Raw genomic sequence first — 18,971 nt, 5'->3', positions numbered from 1 at the left:
TCTTTGTTCTTGAAGAGGACCATGACATCCAAGTGATGTCATGACTTGCAGTGAATCGGATTTTAAGTGGGGGAGGGCTGTGCAAGGTCACCAAACTCATCTCTTCTCCAGAGGCATCTGGGTCCAGTGGCAAGATATATCAAGATGACTGGAGATGGTCCCAGAAGTTTGAGGCAATCAGGGTTAAGTGACTTGTCATGGATCACACAGCTAGTAAGTATCTGAGGTGATATTTGAATTCAGGTCCTCCCAACTTCAGAGTCAGTGCTTTATTCACTGGGCCACCTAGCTACCCCAAAGAAAAACATCTACTTCTGCTTCATTGACTACACTAAAGCCTTCGACTGTGTAGACCACAACAAAATGTGCTAAGTCTTCAAAGAGATGGGAGTACCAGATCATCTCACTTGTCTTCTGAGGAACCTGTATGTGGGCCAAGAAGTGACGGAACTAAAAGGAGTGTGACAAGACTGTATTGTCACCTTATTTATTTAACTTATATGCAGAATACATCATATGAATTTTCAGGCTGGATGAATCAAAAACCAAAATTAAAGTTGCTGGGAGAAACAGCAACAATCTCAGATATGCAAACGATATCACTTTGATGGCATAAAGTGAAGAGGAATTAAGAAGCCTCTTGATAAGGGTGAAAGAAGAGAATGTAAAAGCTGGTTCTATCACTTCCTGGCACATAGAGGGAGAAGAAATGGAAGCAGTGTCAGATTTTATATTCTTGGGATCACAGATTACTACAGATGGTCAATGCAGCCATGAAATTAAAAGATGCTTGCTCCTTAGAAGGAAAGCTACGGTGAATCTGCAGAGACATCATCTTGTCAACAAAGGTCCATATAGTCAAAGCTATGCTTTTTCCACTAGCAGCATCTGGCTGTGAGAGTTGTACTACAAGAAAAGCTAAGTATTGCAGAATGAACACTTTCAAATTGTGCTGGAGAAGACTTCAGAGTCCCTTGGATAGCAAGGAAATCAAAGTAGTCAATACTTAAAAGAAATTAATTCAGACTATTCACTGGAAGGTCAAATACTGAAGAGGAAGCTTAAATACTTTGGTCATATAATGAAAAGACAGGACTCATTGGAAAAAACCCTGATGCTGAGAAAGATTGAAAGCAAAAGGTAAAGGGAACAGCAAAGGATGAGATGGATAGATATTATAATGAAAGTCACACATACATATACACAAAAAGCTTGGACAGACTTTAGGAGATAAGAGAGGTGAGAAGGACTTGGTGTGATATGGTTCATGGGGGTCATAAAGAGCTGAACATGACTGAATGACAACAACAAACAACATTTATACAACTCAATAGTGACACTGGCTATGACATACATTTTTATTAATGTTTATGAACACTGTTCAATAAACCACTCTGACTTAGCTTAAAGCCCAGAGAAGCTTTTTTTGAAAAGTCACAGGGTTTATTTTGAAAAGCACTGATTTTAACTTAGTTTACCTACATTTAAAAAACACTTCAAATCTTTACCTGGTTCTTGGAATAGCTTTGGCTTTAAAAGTACATTAGTGGAACAGCTAGCTGGCTCAGTGGATAGCACACTGGGCTTGGAGTCAGGAAGACTCCCCTTCTTAATTTCAAATCTCAGACACTAGGTGTGTGATCCTGGGAAAGTTAGTTTGCCTCAGTTTCCTCATCTGTAAAATGAGCTGGAGAAGGAAATGACAAAGCATCTCTGTCAAGAAAACCTCAAAATGGGTCAGAAAATCAGACATGACTGAAGAAAAAAAAAAAACAAACACAAAATTGAACAAACCTTTAGTGGATAAAACACCAGTCCTGGACTCAGGAGGACATGAGTTCAAATCCAGCCTCAGATACTTGCCACTTACTAATGTGACCCTGGGCAAGTCACTTAGCCCTCACTGCCCCACCAAAAAAAAAAAGTATACAAGTGACTGAACATTTCACAATACATATATTAGAACTTGTTGAACTTTAGGACTGAAAGAATTTCTCTTCCTGCTTGTCTGGAAAGTACAGTTATGCCCTGTAAACCATATTTCTTCATTGTTTCCATAATTTCATCTGAAATAAAAATGAAATGTAAAATCACATTAACTGTTTTGGTAAAGTTTACCTAACTGTGGTGTTTGCTGAAAAAAGTATAACAAGATTATAATTACAGGATATTTTAAAAACACCTTTATCTGGCAAAATGACCTTAGATTTTACTAGCTTTAAAAGTCTTTGTTAAGTTATATAGCTTACTTTTATGGTGGTAGTTAGCTTAAGATATGAAAAGGAATAAAATTTTTACCATCTTGACTATTGACTATTGCATGTAAGATACTCATACAAAAATACAAATATAGTACCAGTTTTATACATATAGGCTCATTTGTATTTGTCTTTGTTTCATTTAAGTGAGCATCTAACTGTTCATTAATCTCTCCATATTAGCTACGTTATTCCTCAAAAGACAGATTTGCTCTTTTGCTAGGGCCATGCTTTTAAAGCCTTCTCAACATGGTATATATAAATTGGCAGAGCTTCTATTCTCCTGGTATATCCTTCAAGAAAAGGGTCACCTGGGACAGCTAGGTGGTGCAGTGGATAAAGCGCCAGCCCTGGATTCAGGAGGACCCAAGTTCAAAGCTGGCCTCAGACACTTGACACTTACTAGCTGTGTGAACCTGGGCAAGTCGCTTAACCCCCATTGCCTCTCAAAAAAAACAAACCATGAAAAGGGTCACCTCCATGAGGAAATGAAGCATATATGTAGTACTCTGTTGCAGAGATATGGCATGGAAAATATATATATTTTTACACATTATATATATTTTGTAATATATATTTATTATAATTTATAAATATTTCTAAAATGTACATATTTATATTATATATATATGTATATATGTGTATATCTATATATCTATATCTATCTATCTATATATATATATATATATATCCAAAATGTTAAGTGGATCCCTTGTAGTGAACTCATGACAAGAGTTACACAGGATAGGTTATGATCTTGATCAATTGAGGGAACTTCAAAATTGAGATCATAGACCCATTCAAACATTCCATTGAAAATACAGCAGTGAAGAAATATTTAGTGATAGTAAATGGGGCTCCTTATTAGTTTTCAATCTCTGTGCTAAGAAAACAGTGTCTGCTTCTGGTAATAAAAAAAATCTCAATTTTACTGGAATAGAATGTGTAATTTGTTTTTGAAGAAATGGTCCCTTAGAAAGTATTGAATAAGCTAACTAATTTCAAACATAAGGAGCATATTTGAATTTGAGATATGAAAAAATGAATGTACACGTCTGTTACGGAAGAGTGTTAAGATCTCCCTTTATTTCATTGGTATGGGAAACTACTGTGTGGAAAATCTCCACCAAAACAGAGCAGCAACTAGTTTTTCACTGATGACCTTATAAAATTGCCATGTATCAGAACACTAGCTCTGCTAGTGCTGGTCCTAGGGTCAAGGGGACTTGAGTTCACATCTCACCTCAGTCATTAGCTGTGTGACCCTGGGCAAGTCACTTAACCCCAACTGTCTCAAACATCTGAGGCCATCTCCAGTTGTCCTGATATATATCTTGTCACTGGACCCAGATGGCTCTGGAGGAAAGAGTGAGGGTAGTGACCCTTCACAGACCTCCTTCACTTAAATCCAATTCAGTACAAGTAAAGACATCACCCTGATGTCATGGTCCTCTTTGAGAATGAAGGACAAACAATAACAACAATGAAAATGCCTGGGGGTACTTTAAGTGGCTGTCACAGTCACAGGGCAAATCTGTATCAGAAGTAGGACGTGAACCTAGGTTTTTCTGACAGCAAAGTCAGCTTTCTATCTCTTTTATTTTGTTGCTTCTTATATGCTCACTGTTTTATAATTTTAATTTTGAAATTTTACTTTTTACATTAAAAAAAAAAATCGAGTTCTGAATTCTCTTCTTCCCTCCCCCAGCCATTGAGAAAGTGAGCAATATGATACCTATTATACATGTGAAGTCATGCAAACATTTCTATATTAGCCATGTTGCAAAAAAAAAAAAAAAAAGCAAGAAAAAAAGGAAGTGAAAAATGATATGCTTCAATCTGAGAGTTCATCAGTTCTCTGGAATTGAAAAGCATTTTTCATCATTAGTCATTCCACATTGTCTTGGAGCATTGTATTGATCACAGTAGTTAAAGCTTTCCCAGCTCATTACTGTTACAATATTGCTATTACTGTGTACAATGTACTGTGTCCTGGTTCTCCTTACTTCATGAACTCTGTATCAGTTCATGTAGGTCTTTGTAGGTTTTTCTGAAATCTTCCTGCTCATTTCTTATAGTACAATAATACTCCATCACAATCATATACCACTTGTTCAGCCATTCTCAATTTATGGGCATCCTCCAATTCTTTGCCACCACAAAAAGAGCTGATAGATTTTTGTACATATAGGTGCTTTTCCTTTTTCCTTTGATCTCTGGGATACAGACCCAGTAGTAGTATTGCTTAGGTCAAAGTTTTATAGCACTTTGGGCTTAGTTTCAAAATTTTCTCCAGAATGGTTGAACCAGTTCACTACTTCACCCACAGCACACTTCTTTTCCCACATTCTCTCTAGGGTTTGTCATTTTCCTTTTCTGTCATGTTAGCCAATATGACAAGCGTGAGGTAGTTCCTCAGAGTTGTTTTGATTTGTATTTCTTCAATTAGCAATTTAGAGCATTTTTTCACATGACTAATGATAGCTTTGATTCCTTTTGCCTATTCATATCCTTTGACTATTAATTGGGGAACGACTTTTTTTTTTTTTAATAAATTTGGCTTCCCTAAATATCTGAGAAATAATGCCTTCATCAGAGAAACTTGCTATAAAAAAACTTCCCCCCAATTTCCTGATTTCCTTCAAATATTGGCTACACTGGTTTTGTTTGTACAAAAACTTTAATTCTGTTGTAATCAAAACTGTCTATTTCATCTCCTGTGATTCTTGCTATTTTTTAATCATAAACTTTAACCTTATTCATACATCTGAGGAATAAATTTTTTCCATGCTCTCCTAATTTGCTTATGATTTCACCCCTTATGCCTAAATCATGGACCCATTTTGACCTTATCTTAGTCTATGTCTAGCTTCTGTCAGGCATTCTGGAAAGCATTCCAGTTTTTCCAGCTGTTTTTGTCAAACCATAGATTCTGCCTCAAAAGTTTGGATCTTTGGGTTTATCAAACATTAACTTATTACTGTGGCCATTTACTACTGTATGTTGTGTACTCAATCTATTCCACTGATCCAGCACTCCATCTTTTAGTCAGTACCAGACACTTTTGATGATTACTGCTTTGTGATATAATTTGAAGTTTGGTATGGCAAGTCTGGCTTTCTTCACATTTTCTTTAACCGATTCCCTTGATATTCTTGACCTAAGGTCATTGTTAATAGAATAATTAGGGAGTTCAAATTCAAGGTAGGGAAAAAACACATAGGTAAACAATAACTGATCAGTTGTATAAAAAAGGATTTAATAAATGCATGGTCAGGATGACTTAGAGGTGGGAAGTTCATTGTAATAAGGATGTGGTACTTGGGAAAAGTTATACACATTTTTATGTCTAAGTAGCAATAAACACATTTGAGAAACTCAGGCAAAATGAATTTTGCTTTAAAATGATTAAAATAAAACTACCTAATATCCAATTGAACAGCATGTATTAAAAACCTACTATATCCTGTCCCTTTCCAGTGTTAATATCCCATTATCTTATGCTTTGAAAACTTTGTTACATAATTTCAGATAAGTTAATCACTGAAAGATAAACTAAATTTTATTACCTGGATTGTTTTCTTTAATGGTAACTAAATAGAAAAATCCTTCTGGTGATAGTAGGTCTGCTGCCAAAGGGAAGAATCTGTCCATGACTTCTCGGCCATTTCTGCCACCAGCCCAAGCTGCCTCTATTCCATGACTTCCTACCTGTGTTACCAGTTGAAAAGAATCTTTTTATTTTTATTTAATTAAAATGATGTCTGTGAACGTGACTTGACACAGTATAAACATTCTTTCTCTGTACTTCCCTACCCTTTTTACTAAGAAGAGGAGGCATGTTTTCACCATCTTAGCACTCTGGGACCAAGATTAGCCATTGTGATTAATCAGTTCAAATCCCTTCAAATCCCTGCATCCTTTACTTTGTACCTATTCATACAATTCTTCCCATATTTTCCTGATCATGTATACTAGGCTTTGAAACTCTGCCTTGGGTTTGAGCATCACTCTCTTCTATGTTGCTAACCCCAGACCATACTTCATCCTAGAAATTTTGCTAAATGTCCTTCTGCCATATGCATATGCCTTCTACCATCTACATTTCACCTTTGCTACTGAGAGCAGTAATCAGACCAATACTATCTAACTACAGGCATTTAGCACAGTGCATGGCATGTAGTAGGCATTTAATTGCTTTTATTCAATTATTCTATGGTTCTATTCACCATCTCTGAAATTCCGCATGCATAACTACCTTCATGGCCACCATTCCCCTATGTATGTTGTCTTCCCCTATTAGAATACAATATAAGTGTCCAAAGGGTAACTATTTCTCACTTGAATCTGTATTTTCAGCATCTAACAGTGGCTGATACACAGTGTCCCCTGACAAATTTAAGTTACTGTTGTTCTGTATGATAAATCAAAGATATGATAAATCTGTCCCCTGCCTTAATCTTAATTTCGAAATGTGGAATCTTGTCATTTTTTTTTCCTGAAAACCATGAAATATGTATGAAGACCTTGCCTAGGTAGGGAGAATTTCAGTTAGTGGGGGTAACTTAGCCATTTGAATCTTCCCCCAACCTGCAATACTTTTGTGAATGTGTACAAATTGTCTCTGATAAACCTAAAACCAAAGAATAGTAAGTTTTGTTTTTTTAAACTAAGAGAGCTTCATCATGGATAACTTCAATTTTATCATTAAAATAGGAGGCAAGGTCATCTGTTGAATAAAGCAAACTAGGGGTAGAACCAGGGTCTTGAGAAGAGAGAATAAAGTTCATAGTGGATCAGCCACTATAAAGTGTGTGGCAGTCAATCATAAATGAATAAACAGTTGCTGTGTAGCAGTGAAGGACCAGATGAGATAAAAAAAAAACATGAACTGTTTAACTTCTTCCAAAAAGAGGTAGGAATTTGCTAGCCAAAGCAATAGAGTCAGTCTTCAATTGACTGAAGTAGGGGATGAGGGCCAATGACAGCTAGAAAGTCATATGGTGAAGGAGGTCATTAATTTTATACTTTACAATCCTTATGAGGGGGGTTGGTGCTATAAATAGGAGGAAAGGGAGGTTCATGTAGTAAAGGAGTCCTAAAGTCTCAGGGAGCATAAGGCAGTGGTAACCTCTTTATTCTTCCATCTCTTACCACCGCAGTTTTAATGAGGACCAATATGGGGCAGCATTGGGAGCTGCACTTCTTCCTTTTGCTGCAGTATCAGTTTTTACCCATTTAACCATGTAATGATGGAAGAAGGAGTAGGTGCCATTTCCATTTATGTTACTCCATACTGAAGAGAGGTGAATGATGACATAATACAATTCATTTAATATTAGTCAATATAACCTAAAGATAACAGTCATTTTTCATTTTCATACATCTCTTACCTCTTCAGAAGGCGTTACGACATAGGGTGGGTTAAATACCAGAAGATCAACTTTTCTGAATAACCTTGGTAGCAATCCTTTGGCCTGGATACAAATCAAAATTGTCAATTAGACTTTGTGGTTAAATGTTAGTGCCTTTGATAATGTCACTTGTATTCTAACAGAAGAAATATGTTTATTGTACTGCAAAGCATGGCAGGCATGGATGCTAAAACATCTTAAAATCTTACACATTCTAAAGTTTCACATGAATTTACACAAAATACAGATTTTTTTTTTTGGAGCATGAAAACTGGTTCATCAAAATAAGCATAAAATATCTGAGCATGTTACTTCTGTTCAACAATCCAGACAGTGTATTTTGGTATATTTTTATAAAATTAAGTAAAGGGTAGGCAGAATGCACAGATTATAGCAAGTTGGAGACAGAAATAGTTGCATTTCATAAATTCTTAAAACCCAGTACAATTTTCTGATGAAGAACTACAAAAAAAAAGGTCCCTTTTTGAGTCAATAAATTCAGTTTAACTAGATGGGATATATGTGTGTGTGTGTGTGCGCGCGCGCGTGTATCTACATATATATGGAATTCATTGAGAAAGAATTTATGCTTCTAGAATTTCTGTGCCATCTGTTTTTATATTAGTCCAGATTTTTTTTTCTAAATCAAAGTAATGCTTCCTTAACAATGACTGCCCTACAACATTTCATTTAACTGTTACATTCACTGTCAAAGCCTGACTCAGAAATTATGAAATAGTATACACCAAAGATTGACTGTCAAAATTCTAAAAGTTTTCTAAATTCTAATTAAATTTTTAAACCTAAAACTGTTAAGCAGTCATTAGATAATTTTAAAAAAAGACAACATGCTTATTCAGAAAGACTGTTAAATTTCTTTCCTTGGAGATCCTTAAGAAGAGATTCATGTTGTACAGTATAGGACAGATATCATTTTGCCTTTTTAAAAAAATAATGGTTAGCCTTTTTTTTTTTTTTTTTGCAGGGCAATGAAGGTTAATTGACTTGCCCAGCTAGTAAGTGTGAAGTGTCTGAGGCTGGATTTGAACTCAGGTACTCCTGAATCCAGGACCAGTGCTTTATCCACTGTGCCACCTAGCTGCCCTGGGTTAGCCTTTTTTTTTTAAATTACTTAGGGTTAAGTATTTTCTATATACTACTTAAGAAGGAAAAGACTTTACATTTTAGGAAGACTTCCATCCAAAACTGTTAAAAAAAATTCTTTTAACAGTACTTAAAGGATAAAGACTCAACTATCTGTAAAATTTGGCTATTTAGGACAACTATTCTTTTTTTATAAACTACTTTACATGTTGTCTTATTTAGTCCTTACAATAACAATGTGAAAGATTGCAGCTTGAGCACTGACAAGTTAAATAACTCCCATAGTCAAGTATCAGAAGTAAAATTTGAACCCAGATCTTCCTGATCCTATCTACTACAACTGGCTCTTATGTCTCACTATGCCAACCTACACCTTTTTAAAAGTTGGGGGGAATTTTTTATTTACCAGTAGTGGAAAAGGACTACTATCTCACCAAATCTGTAATTATTGGCTGAATGTGAACTTTGTTACACAGTGCTGTCTCCAAGGTACAGTCAGCTGCTTTGGGGTTGATATCAGTACACCTATAAAAAGATTAAAAAAACAACAAAACAACCCTTTGAGAAACAAATAGAACCTTACAAATAAATGGCGAAATCTATGACAGAAATCGAAAAATGTTTAATTTTTAGTGAGTAAAGAAAGTATAAGAAAAAAAGATAATACTATAATAATGGGCAAGAAAAATGTTGCACATTTGTGACTTTTTTAATCCTGAGAATTGGTATACAATTGTTTAGAATTGTGGAATATTAAAGCTGAAAGAGACTTTATATATCATTTCTTTTAAACAAAATTAAAAAATAGAGATGAGTTAACTAAGACCCAAATTAGTGTATAGTTTTAATTGTCAGAAAAGACAAACTATTTGATCTCATGTCCCTTATGTATTTAACTATTGCATTTAAAAATCAAATATGTATCATAAATGTCAACACAAATTTTATTGAAATAACCATACTTCAATTAATTACTCTTAGTGCACTATTTGGTATAATACAATTATACTTACATATATAAAGCCTGAGGGCCAATAATTGAAGCCAGGAATGCAGATACGATGCCCGATCCTGATCCTATTTCAAGGCATATCTCTACTCTGAATTAAAAATGTTGTATTTAGTAAAATAAAATCAAAATGGAGTCTACTAAATGTAACCCACTAGTTTTAGCATAAATTTTTCCAGTCCATAAATTTTAGTTGTTCTTCTTTTTAAAATTATTTTCATTGTTTTCTCTCGCATCACTAGAGTGTATCATCCCTTCTCCTGCCCCCATACCCCCACCCCTCCAAGCCATCCCATATGACAAAGATTAGAGTCTTTTTTGCTTTTTTCAGGAAGGGGATGAAAATCAGTGCAACTGACTGATACATTGAAAAAGTTCAAAAACATGTGTGCTGTGTTACACCTGTGGATCTCCCACCTACACAAAGGTATATCTTCTCATATCTTTTCATTTCAGTCCTACTTATAATTTTGTTACATTTAGTTTTAGTTTTTGAATGTGTCATTATTGCTTCCATTTACACTGTTGTAGTCACTGTGTATACTGTTTCTTTAGCTCTGCTTCACTTTGCATCAGTTCACATCTTTCCATGCTTCTCTGTATTCATCACATGCATCATGTCTTAGAGCATAGTAATATTCCAATGCATTCATGTACCACAACTTGTTTAGTCATTTCTCAATTGATGCTCATCGACTTTGTTTCCAATGCTTAACTATCACAAAAAGTGCTGCTATAAATATTTTGGAATACATGAGGATTTATTTCTTATCGATAGCTTCCCTGAAGTATAAGACTAGTATTGGGGTCTTTGGTTCAAAGGTATGTTCATTTTAGTCACTTTAGCATAATTCCAAATTGTTTTCCAAAATGGTTGTACCATTTCATAGCTCCAACAAAAAATAATGTATTAATGTACCTATCTTCCAATAACACCTCAGAGGTTGTTGCTGTTTTTGTCTATTTTGCTAATTTGCAAGGTGTGAGGTAGAACCTCAAAATTGTTTTGAATTTCTTATTAGTGAATTAGAGCCTAGCTTCTTAAACTTTGGTTTGCATAACTATATTCCGATCATTCTTTTTTTGTTTCCTTCTGGATTTGTTGTGATGCCAGTCTCTCTCTCTATTTTTAAATTATTTTTGTTTGTTTTTGTGGGGCAATGGGGGTTAAGTGACTTGCCCAGGGTCACACAGCTAATAAGTGTCAAGTGTCTGAGGCCATATTTGAACTCAGTACTCCTGAATCCAGGGCTGGTGCTTTATCCACTGCACCACCTAGCTGCCCCTACAGTCTCTATATTTTTAAAACTATGGTGTGTTGTAGTATGATTTATACCTCCTACTAGGAAGGTTCTAGCTGCTACAATATCATAAATAATCAGAATAACAAAATCATTTCCTCACATGGCATGAATATAGCTTATGTTTGTAAGCTATTCTGGGGATACAAGATAGTATTGATTCATTTTGTAATTTAGTAAATCCAAAAGTTCCATGGAGAGAGGTAAAAAGCCAATAGATTATGGCTGGATAGGGGGTTTTAGAATTCCTGAACATGGAAGTGGTACCATATGGATGATGGCAAGATAAAGAGTAGGTTCATCTTTGTGTATGGCTGAGGTAAGGTGGAGGAGTAGCCCATGGGAAGATAGCAGGTTAAAGAATTGAATGGTTAGGGCATTTGAGGAAGAATTAATAGAAGTATGAGGGCAGGAGTTGGGTAGGAGAGAAAAATTGTAAGCCAGGTATCAAACTCATTGAGGAAGGAAGGAGAATGACCTGTCGGTCTGTAGACAACTGATAACAAGATTTTGATTGATATGAATAGCATGAACCTCCATGGAAGAAAGGCTACTTAGTGATGGATGAAGGGTAGAGCCTAGAAAAAGCAGTATTGTTCAAGAAATTCAAACTATAATAATAAGTCGAGAAAAATAAATTGAACAAATAAGCCTGGACAATGAGAAAAAATAAATTTTTTTGCAGATAATTTGATGATTTACTTAGAGTACCTTAAAGAGTCAGCTAAAAAACTAATCAAAAGAGTTATCGACTTCAGCAAAGTTGTTGGAAATTAAACAGACCTACACAAATCACCAGAATTTATGAATGTTACCAACAAAACCCACAGAAAGAGAAATTCCATTTCATACAAATAAAGACATATCTAAATACCTGGAGAGATTAATTGTTCATGGGTAAGCAGAGCCAACATAATAAAAATGACAATACTGCCTATGTTAAGTGACTTATTCAGTGTCATATCACACTAACAGAATTACTTTATAGAGCTAGAAAAAAATAACAAAATAAATCTGGACCAACAAAAAGTCAAGAATTTCAAAGGAATCAATGAAAAAAATGCAAAGGAAAAGGGTCTAGCAGTATTAGATCTCAAATTATACCACAAAGCTGTATCATTAAAGCAATTTAGTACTTGAGAAGAAATAGAGTGGTTGAGCAATGAAACAGATTAGGTACAAAATATACACAATCAAAGGAGCACAGTAACTCAGTTTATGATCAACCCAAAGATCCCAACTGTTGTGGCAAGAATTTACCTTTAATAAAAACTCTTGGGAAAATTAGAAAATAGTCTGGTAGAAACAAGGCATAGACCATATTCCAAGATGAGCACGGGTATCCCTCTTCAGCTTTCTTTGGTATATTCTCCACCCTCACCCCGCCCCCCCCCCCCCATTACATTTAAGCTCCCTGACTATAGGAACTATCACTTTTTCTTATTTGCATCTCCAGGGCCTTGCACTTAGTAGGTTCTTTTGGGGGGGGGCAGTGAGGTGGGGCAATGAGGGTTAAGTGACTTGGCCAGGATCACACAGCTAGTAAGTATCAAGTGTCTGAGGCTGGACTTGAACTCAGGTCTTCCTGAATCCAGGGCCAGTGCTTTATCCACTGTGCCACCTAGCTACCCCACTTAGTAGATTCTTAATAAAAGTTTAGTGAGTTGAATATGGGTACATGGTTAAGACATAAAGGCCAAAATCATTAAAAAAAATAGTGAGGCATATAAGAACTTACCTATAAGATCTATGATTAGGAGAAGAGGTTATGACCACATGAGATAGAGGTTTACATGAGATAAAATGGCTAATTTTGATAAAATAAAATTAAAACCATTTGTAAAAACAAAATTGATGCAGCTAAAATTAAAATAAAATCAGAAAACTGGGGTGAAATCTATGCAGTAAGTTTCTCTGATAAAGGTCTACTTTTAAAAACATATGGGGGGGGCAGCTAGGTGGTGCAGTGGAGTCAGGAGTACCTGAGTTCAAATCTGGCCTCAGACACTTAACACTTACTAGCTGTGTGACCCTGGGCAAGTCACTTAACCCCAATTGCCTCACTAAAAACAAAACAAAACAAAACAAAAACATATAGGAGGGGCAGCTAAGTGGCGCAGTGGATAAAGCACTGGCCCTGGATTCAGGAGGACCTGAGTTCAAATTCGGCCTCAGACACTTGACATTTACTAGCTGTGTGACCCTGGGCAAGTCACTTAAGCCCAAGTGCCTCACCAAAAGAAAAAACAAAAACATATAGGACGGGCAGCTAAGTGGCACAGTGGATAAGGCCACCAGCCTTGGATTCAGGAGGACCTGAGTTCAAACCCAGCCTCAGACACTTACTAGCTGTGTGACCCTGGGCAAGTCACTTAACCCTCATTGCCCTGGAAAAAAAAACCACACACAAACAAACATATAGGAAACTGTGAAGGGTAAAACTAAATGTGTGTGGTCACCTGTTCCCAGTGTGGTGAAAGCTAACTAGGACAACAGTTTAACAGTTTAGATATTAAACATTTATTAAAATATATTAGAGGTTGGGGCAGCTAGATGGCACAGTGGTTAAAGCACCGGCCCTGGATTCAGGAGTACCTGAGTTCAAATCCGGCCTCAGACACTTGACACTTACTAGCTGTGTGACCCTGGGCAAATCACTTAACCCCCATTGCCTGCAAAAAAAAAAAATCCCAAAACAAACAAAACAAAACAAAACAAAAATATATTAGAGGTTAACAAAGAGAGAACAAGTGTCTCTAAAATAATAGGAAAACTACCTCAACCACTCCTGGTTCAGCTGCCAATCCCATGAGGTTCCAACCACCAAAACTGACAAAACCAACTGCCTTACACACTGCTTCAAGCTAATTGGTTGAGGGTGGTCTCATGCTCAGCAGGGATAATAATATTCTAGCAAAACTAAGATAAAGAGCTATCCCCCCCATTGATAAATGATCAAAGGATATGAATAGGCAATTTTCTTTCTTTTTAAAAAATTTTCTTTTTTGGGGGTAGTATTTTATTTTCCAATTACATGTAAAGATTGTTTTCAACATTCATTTTTGTAAGGTTTTGAGCTCCTATTTTTCCCTCCCTCCTCCCCAAGACAGAAACCAATATGATATATATATGCATATATATAAATCATGTTATAAATATTTCCATATTAGTCATGTTATAGAAGAAGAATCAGAACAAAAGGGAAAACCACAAGAAAGAAAAAATAACAACAAATAAAGTGAAAATAGTATACTTTGATCTGCATTCAAACTCCATAGTTCTTTTTCATGGAGAGCATTTCCCAACATAAGTCTTTTGGAATTGCCTTGGATCATTGTATTTATTGCTGAGAAGAGTTAAGTCTTTCACAGCTGATCATCACACAATGTTGCTGTTACTGTATACAATGTTTTCCTGCATCTGCTCACTTCACTCAGAATCAGTTCATGTAAGTCTTTCCAGGTTTTTCTGAAATCTGCCACCACAAAAAGAGCTGCTATATTTTTGTATATGTGGGCCTAATATGTTCAGAGGAAAAAAATCAAAGCTATCAAATCATATTAAAAATGCTTTGTATCACTAATAATTAGTGAAACACAAATTAAAACAACTCTGAGGTACCACTTCCCACCTACCATATTAGCTAACAAGACAGAAAAGGAAAATAAATTCTGGAGGGACTGTGGGAAAGTAGGTACACTAATGCCTAGCGTCTTAAACTATAGGTCAAGACCCCATATGGGGTTGGATAACTGAATGTGGGGGACGCTAAAAATTTGGCAACAGCAAAAGGTTATGCATACTTATTTTATATACCTACCCAGGGTCCCATAAAAATTTCTCAGAGAAAAGGGGTTATTATTATTATATGAAGTCATGGAGAGCCTCCCCCCAACCCCCACATCATTAGAAAAGTTCATTAGGAAGAAGAGATTTAGGTACTAGGGAAGGTGACTTGTGTAAGCTGAATGTGGGCATTTTAGCGAGGCTAAACTAAACATATCAACATCACACAAAACAAACTTCAAACCTAATACTCTTTAACCTAGTATTATTTCCACGAGGAATCATAGTTATTTTTTATTTGTTTTTGCGGGAGTGCGGTGTATAAAGTCAATGCTATCATATTTCATCAGATTGCTCCTGACACCGAAAATAAATTCCAAGTCACAATTCTTCGTAGTTGGAGGGAGCTACACTACATGTTTAAAAAAATTTTAAAGTCTAAGGCCCCTTCACTAAGGAACAAAAAACGCTTCAAAATACATATAATAGAGGTTTTCAAGTTCCTACTTCAGGACCCAGGGTAGCTCGATGGCAGCGGATAGTGTCAGGGTCTGGAGTCGGGAAGACTCATTTTCATGAGTTCAAATCCAGCCCCTAACACGTACTGGCTGTGTGACCCTGGGCAAGTCACTTCACCCTGTTTGCCTCAGTTTCCTCATCTGTAAAACGATCTGGATAAGAAAATAGCAAACCACTCCAGTACCTTTGCCAAGAAAACCTCAAATGGGGTCACGACCAAAGAACTTGGACGCAACTGAAAAAAACCCCAATACAACTGAACAACAGGACTTCAGGAGCCAAAGACGAAGGAGTCCGGCAAGGTCAGCATTAAGTACGATTCCGAAGAAAAAAACACTAGAACACACCTCGCACTCGCGGCCGCCCCGCCCCTACCCTCCTCTAGCTCTGGTATCGCCTCCCACCCCACCCTGACCCCGCCCCTTCCGGCCCAGCGTCCCGTCTCCGCTTGTGGTCGTCACTTCTTTCTCTGCCCTTTCCTCCTCCTCCTCCTCTTCCTTTCCGTCCCCCGCCCTCTCACCCCATGAGCTCCGTGGCAGTTGCCTCTAGCGCGTCCAGCAACAAGAACGTGTCTTCGGCCGGTTCGTATACGTCCCGGAAAGCACCCTGTCCCACGTGTCGGTGCAATGGAGTAGAAAAACGTGGCGGGGCCCAGCCCCCCTCGGCCATCTCCGCCGCGCTCTTGGGGTCGAGCTCGTAAGTCTCGGGAGCGCGCCCGTCCCCTCGGAGCATGCGCAGAGCCGCCCCCGAGCCGGGCTTTCCTGTTTATCTATTGTCCATCTTCTTGCCATAAATAGCCCATTGTTTAGCTGTCAACCTTCTGAGCCCTCAGGGTCTTTATCTGGTCCGTTCCTCTCGCCGAGGAGTGTCCAAAGCTACATCACCCCCTGAAGATTCTAAGGGTACCCCCACCATTGGGCTCCCTCCCCCCAAGATTATCAGTTTGGAACAATTTTGTCACCCAAGCCATAAATAACTTAGATATGCATTTACCACAGCTGTTTGATTGGTACAAAACAAACATCCCCAGTCCCCAAAGTACCTACAAAGTCCAAAGAAAATTGTACCAAAGCATAGAGATCCAGTGTGGCCAAGGGTTACCTTCTAGCGCCTCTTTTCTTTACTTTTTTTTTTCTTCGAGGCAATAAGGTTAGGTGACTTGCCTGTGGTCACACAGCTAATAAGTGTCAAATGTCAGAGGTCAAATTTGAACTCAGGTCCTTCTGAATCCAGGGCCGGTGCTTTACCCACTACGCCGCCGCCTAGCTGTCCCCACTAACGCCTCTTTTCTAGAAGTCCTTTTCTCCCATTTGTGGGATGCTCAAGTTGCCCATGAATCTTAGGTTTGCGCCTTAAGTTTCTTTCCTGGGTACTTTGTGGCTACATGAATTTATATTTTCATCAAGTATGCCTTTGGTTCCTACTGTGTACATTGTCCTTAGCTGACCTTAAGTGGACAGTGGGCTCATAAGAAGTACAACATCCTACGGATCCTTTGAAGTTTGCAGGGTCCTCGTCTGGCCAAAATCTGGGTGGAGGAGAGGAGGAAGGAGACCTATGTCAAGGCTATAGCCAAGGCTTCTCTTTCCTCAAGCGTTTTTCTGGAATGCCAATGCTTGTTACAATCTCCTGAATGATTCCTGTTCTAAACTAGAACAGTTCTAAAACTGTGCTAAACTGTTCTAAAGCCGTGAGTCACTCTCCCCTTATTGGTGCAGATTGGTTTGGCAGACCTGAATAAGGATCAGAGGAAAGGAGAGAAGAGAGATCTGAACTTTTCTGGCTTCCAGCATGGAGAGAGGATGCAGGATCCCAAATCCCTCTTCAGGTCCACAAAAGGAGAAAGATTTCGGGAACAAGCTGAGGTGTAGCAGTACAAACATATCCCTATTCCCATCTTGCTACACTAGAGACTTGAGAAGAATTTCCCCTTGGATGAGATTTGAGACTCTTAGATAAATGAAGTTTTTCTGATTTCTATTTTCTGTTTGTTTGAATAAATGTATTCATTTGCTATTTTCTATGTGTATTCGTTGTAGAACTGGCATTTGGTGGTTTGGGAGTCAAGACTTGAATAGGAACCTTGGAACACCCCTTCACCATTAAGGAATAGTGATCAGGAGTCTAGCTTGAACCTAAATATTACATTCCCTAGTCTAGTAATAGTTAAGGGACCAGATATAATTCTAGCCTGATACCTGCTCTCTCTGAGGAGAGCTGAGTAGCCAAGCATTGCTTCCAGTCTCCTATTTGCTTTTTTTTTTTTATTTTTTATTTTCCCTATTTGCTTTCATCTGAAATCTTTTGCTTTCCCACTTCTTTCAACTTCTTTCTCTCACTGAGTCTTTGCTTCCCACCAATGGCGTAGCCTCCTTGGCCATTCTTTGTAGTACTGGAAGTACTTTCACTCATTACCCCCAATTCACTGTTTGAGGTGGAAGAATCAGAAGACTCCTTGTTCCCCATTGCCAGGTTCTCCCCTTACCACTATTACTCAGTAAAGTCTCCTTTGAGGTCCCTTTGTGGAGCATGTCAACACCAATCAGAGACATGCTAAAAAACCAGATTGGGGTTGTTACAAGAGTCACAGAGATTGCTGTCTACCACCACAATGTCCAAATTGATACTGGACCAACTTCTCAGTTTCCTGACACAGCTTCATACACACACACACAACTTCCTTTGGCCCTAGTGTCTTCCTTGAAAAAGCTTCTTCCCCACCCCACACCCCTCTGAAACCTGATTGGCACCAGCTTCTCTGACATAGTTTACTGGCCAAGACCCAATAAAAAGTCATGTGGACCCTGTGCCTTTCAGATCTGGTGAGTGTGGGGATACCACATCATGTCATGTAGATCTACTGCTCAGACACTTTCCATGAGGAAGTGAGGGAGGCTGCATCTACTAAATATGCCCCTTCTCTCCGTATTTCTTCATGCCTGGACTATTGTAATAGCCTGCTGTTTTCTTCCTTCCACAAGTGTCTCCCCAGCCCATTCCGTCCTCCAAGTGGTCACCAAAATGAGAAAGTAAGGAAAGTATTCCCTACCAGTGGTGGTTCTTATGCCACAAGGCCTTATTGCTACTAGATCAAGGGATCAATTTACATTTGTGTTATTAGTCCCTCTCTGCTTATAGATTCTCCTGTTTATGGAAACAGACTTCCTTAAGGATACAGTTTCAATTTGCCTATATTACATCTGTGACTTTCTAATGGAGGCACTGCTGTATGGAAGTAAGAAGTTTCTCCCTCTGTCACAAGGATTCTATCTGTGTTTCTCTAATTATCACATGCATCATTTCTTACAGTACAATAATATTCCATTACATTCATGTTCCACAATTTGTTTAGCCATGCCAGAGTGAGTGAGCATCTACTTTATTTATAATTATTTTCTCTTACAAAAAGTGCTCTTTTAAATATTTTGGCCTATGTTGGGGCTCTATATCAATAGTTTCTTGTGGTAAAAGGTCAGTAATGGAGTTTCTCGTTCAAAGGGTAGACAAAACTTAGTCAACTTTATTTGTATAATTCCAAATTACTTTCTAGAACAACTTCTCCATGTTGAAGCTCCACCAC

General features: G+C 37.6%; 1 protein-coding gene and 1 long non-coding RNA gene across 2 annotated transcripts; one reads left to right on the top strand and one right to left on the bottom strand.

The window, feature by feature from the left end:
• Nucleotides 1-1,937: 1,937 nt before the first annotated feature.
• On the bottom strand, nucleotides 1,938-16,060 carry N6AMT1 (N-6 adenine-specific DNA methyltransferase 1). Its single transcript, XM_043996500.1, has 6 exons — nucleotides 15,912-16,060; nucleotides 9,790-9,876; nucleotides 9,211-9,301; nucleotides 7,652-7,735; nucleotides 5,828-5,969; nucleotides 1,938-2,066 (listed from the first exon to the last, which is right to left on the bottom strand). The coding sequence occupies exons 1-6, from the start codon at nucleotides 16,058-16,060 to the stop codon at nucleotides 1,960-1,962; spliced, it is 660 nt and encodes a 219-aa protein (XP_043852435.1). The 3' UTR covers nucleotides 1,938-1,959.
• On the top strand, nucleotides 15,951-17,407 carry LOC122749914. Its single transcript, XR_006355723.1, has 2 exons — nucleotides 15,951-16,087; nucleotides 17,110-17,407. It is a non-coding gene; the product is annotated as an uncharacterized LOC122749914 (long non-coding RNA).
• The last annotated feature ends 1,564 nt before the right edge of the window (nucleotides 17,408-18,971 follow it).

This window comes from Dromiciops gliroides, chromosome 3 (assembly GCF_019393635.1).
Source record: "Dromiciops gliroides isolate mDroGli1 chromosome 3, mDroGli1.pri, whole genome shotgun sequence".
NCBI classification, from domain to species: domain Eukaryota; kingdom Metazoa; phylum Chordata; class Mammalia; order Microbiotheria; family Microbiotheriidae; genus Dromiciops; species Dromiciops gliroides.
The sequence above is the reverse complement of the archived record's forward strand: the minus strand, read 5'-3'. Positions and strand labels throughout refer to the sequence as shown.

Excerpts from the sequence above, each read along its gene's own strand:
- N6AMT1 (XM_043996500.1), bottom strand. The coding sequence starts at position 16,060 with ATGGCCGAGGGGGGCTGGGCCCCGCCACGTTTTTCTACTCCATTGCAC. Across the intron at positions 5,970-7,651 it reads TCGTAACGCCTTCTGAAGAG|GTAGGAAGTCATGGAATAGA; the intron begins GTAAGAGATGTA and ends CTGGTAACACAG. Across the intron at positions 2,067-5,827 it reads CATTAAAGAAAACAATCCAG|ATGAAATTATGGAAACAATG; the intron begins GTAATAAAATTT and ends TTTTTATTTCAG.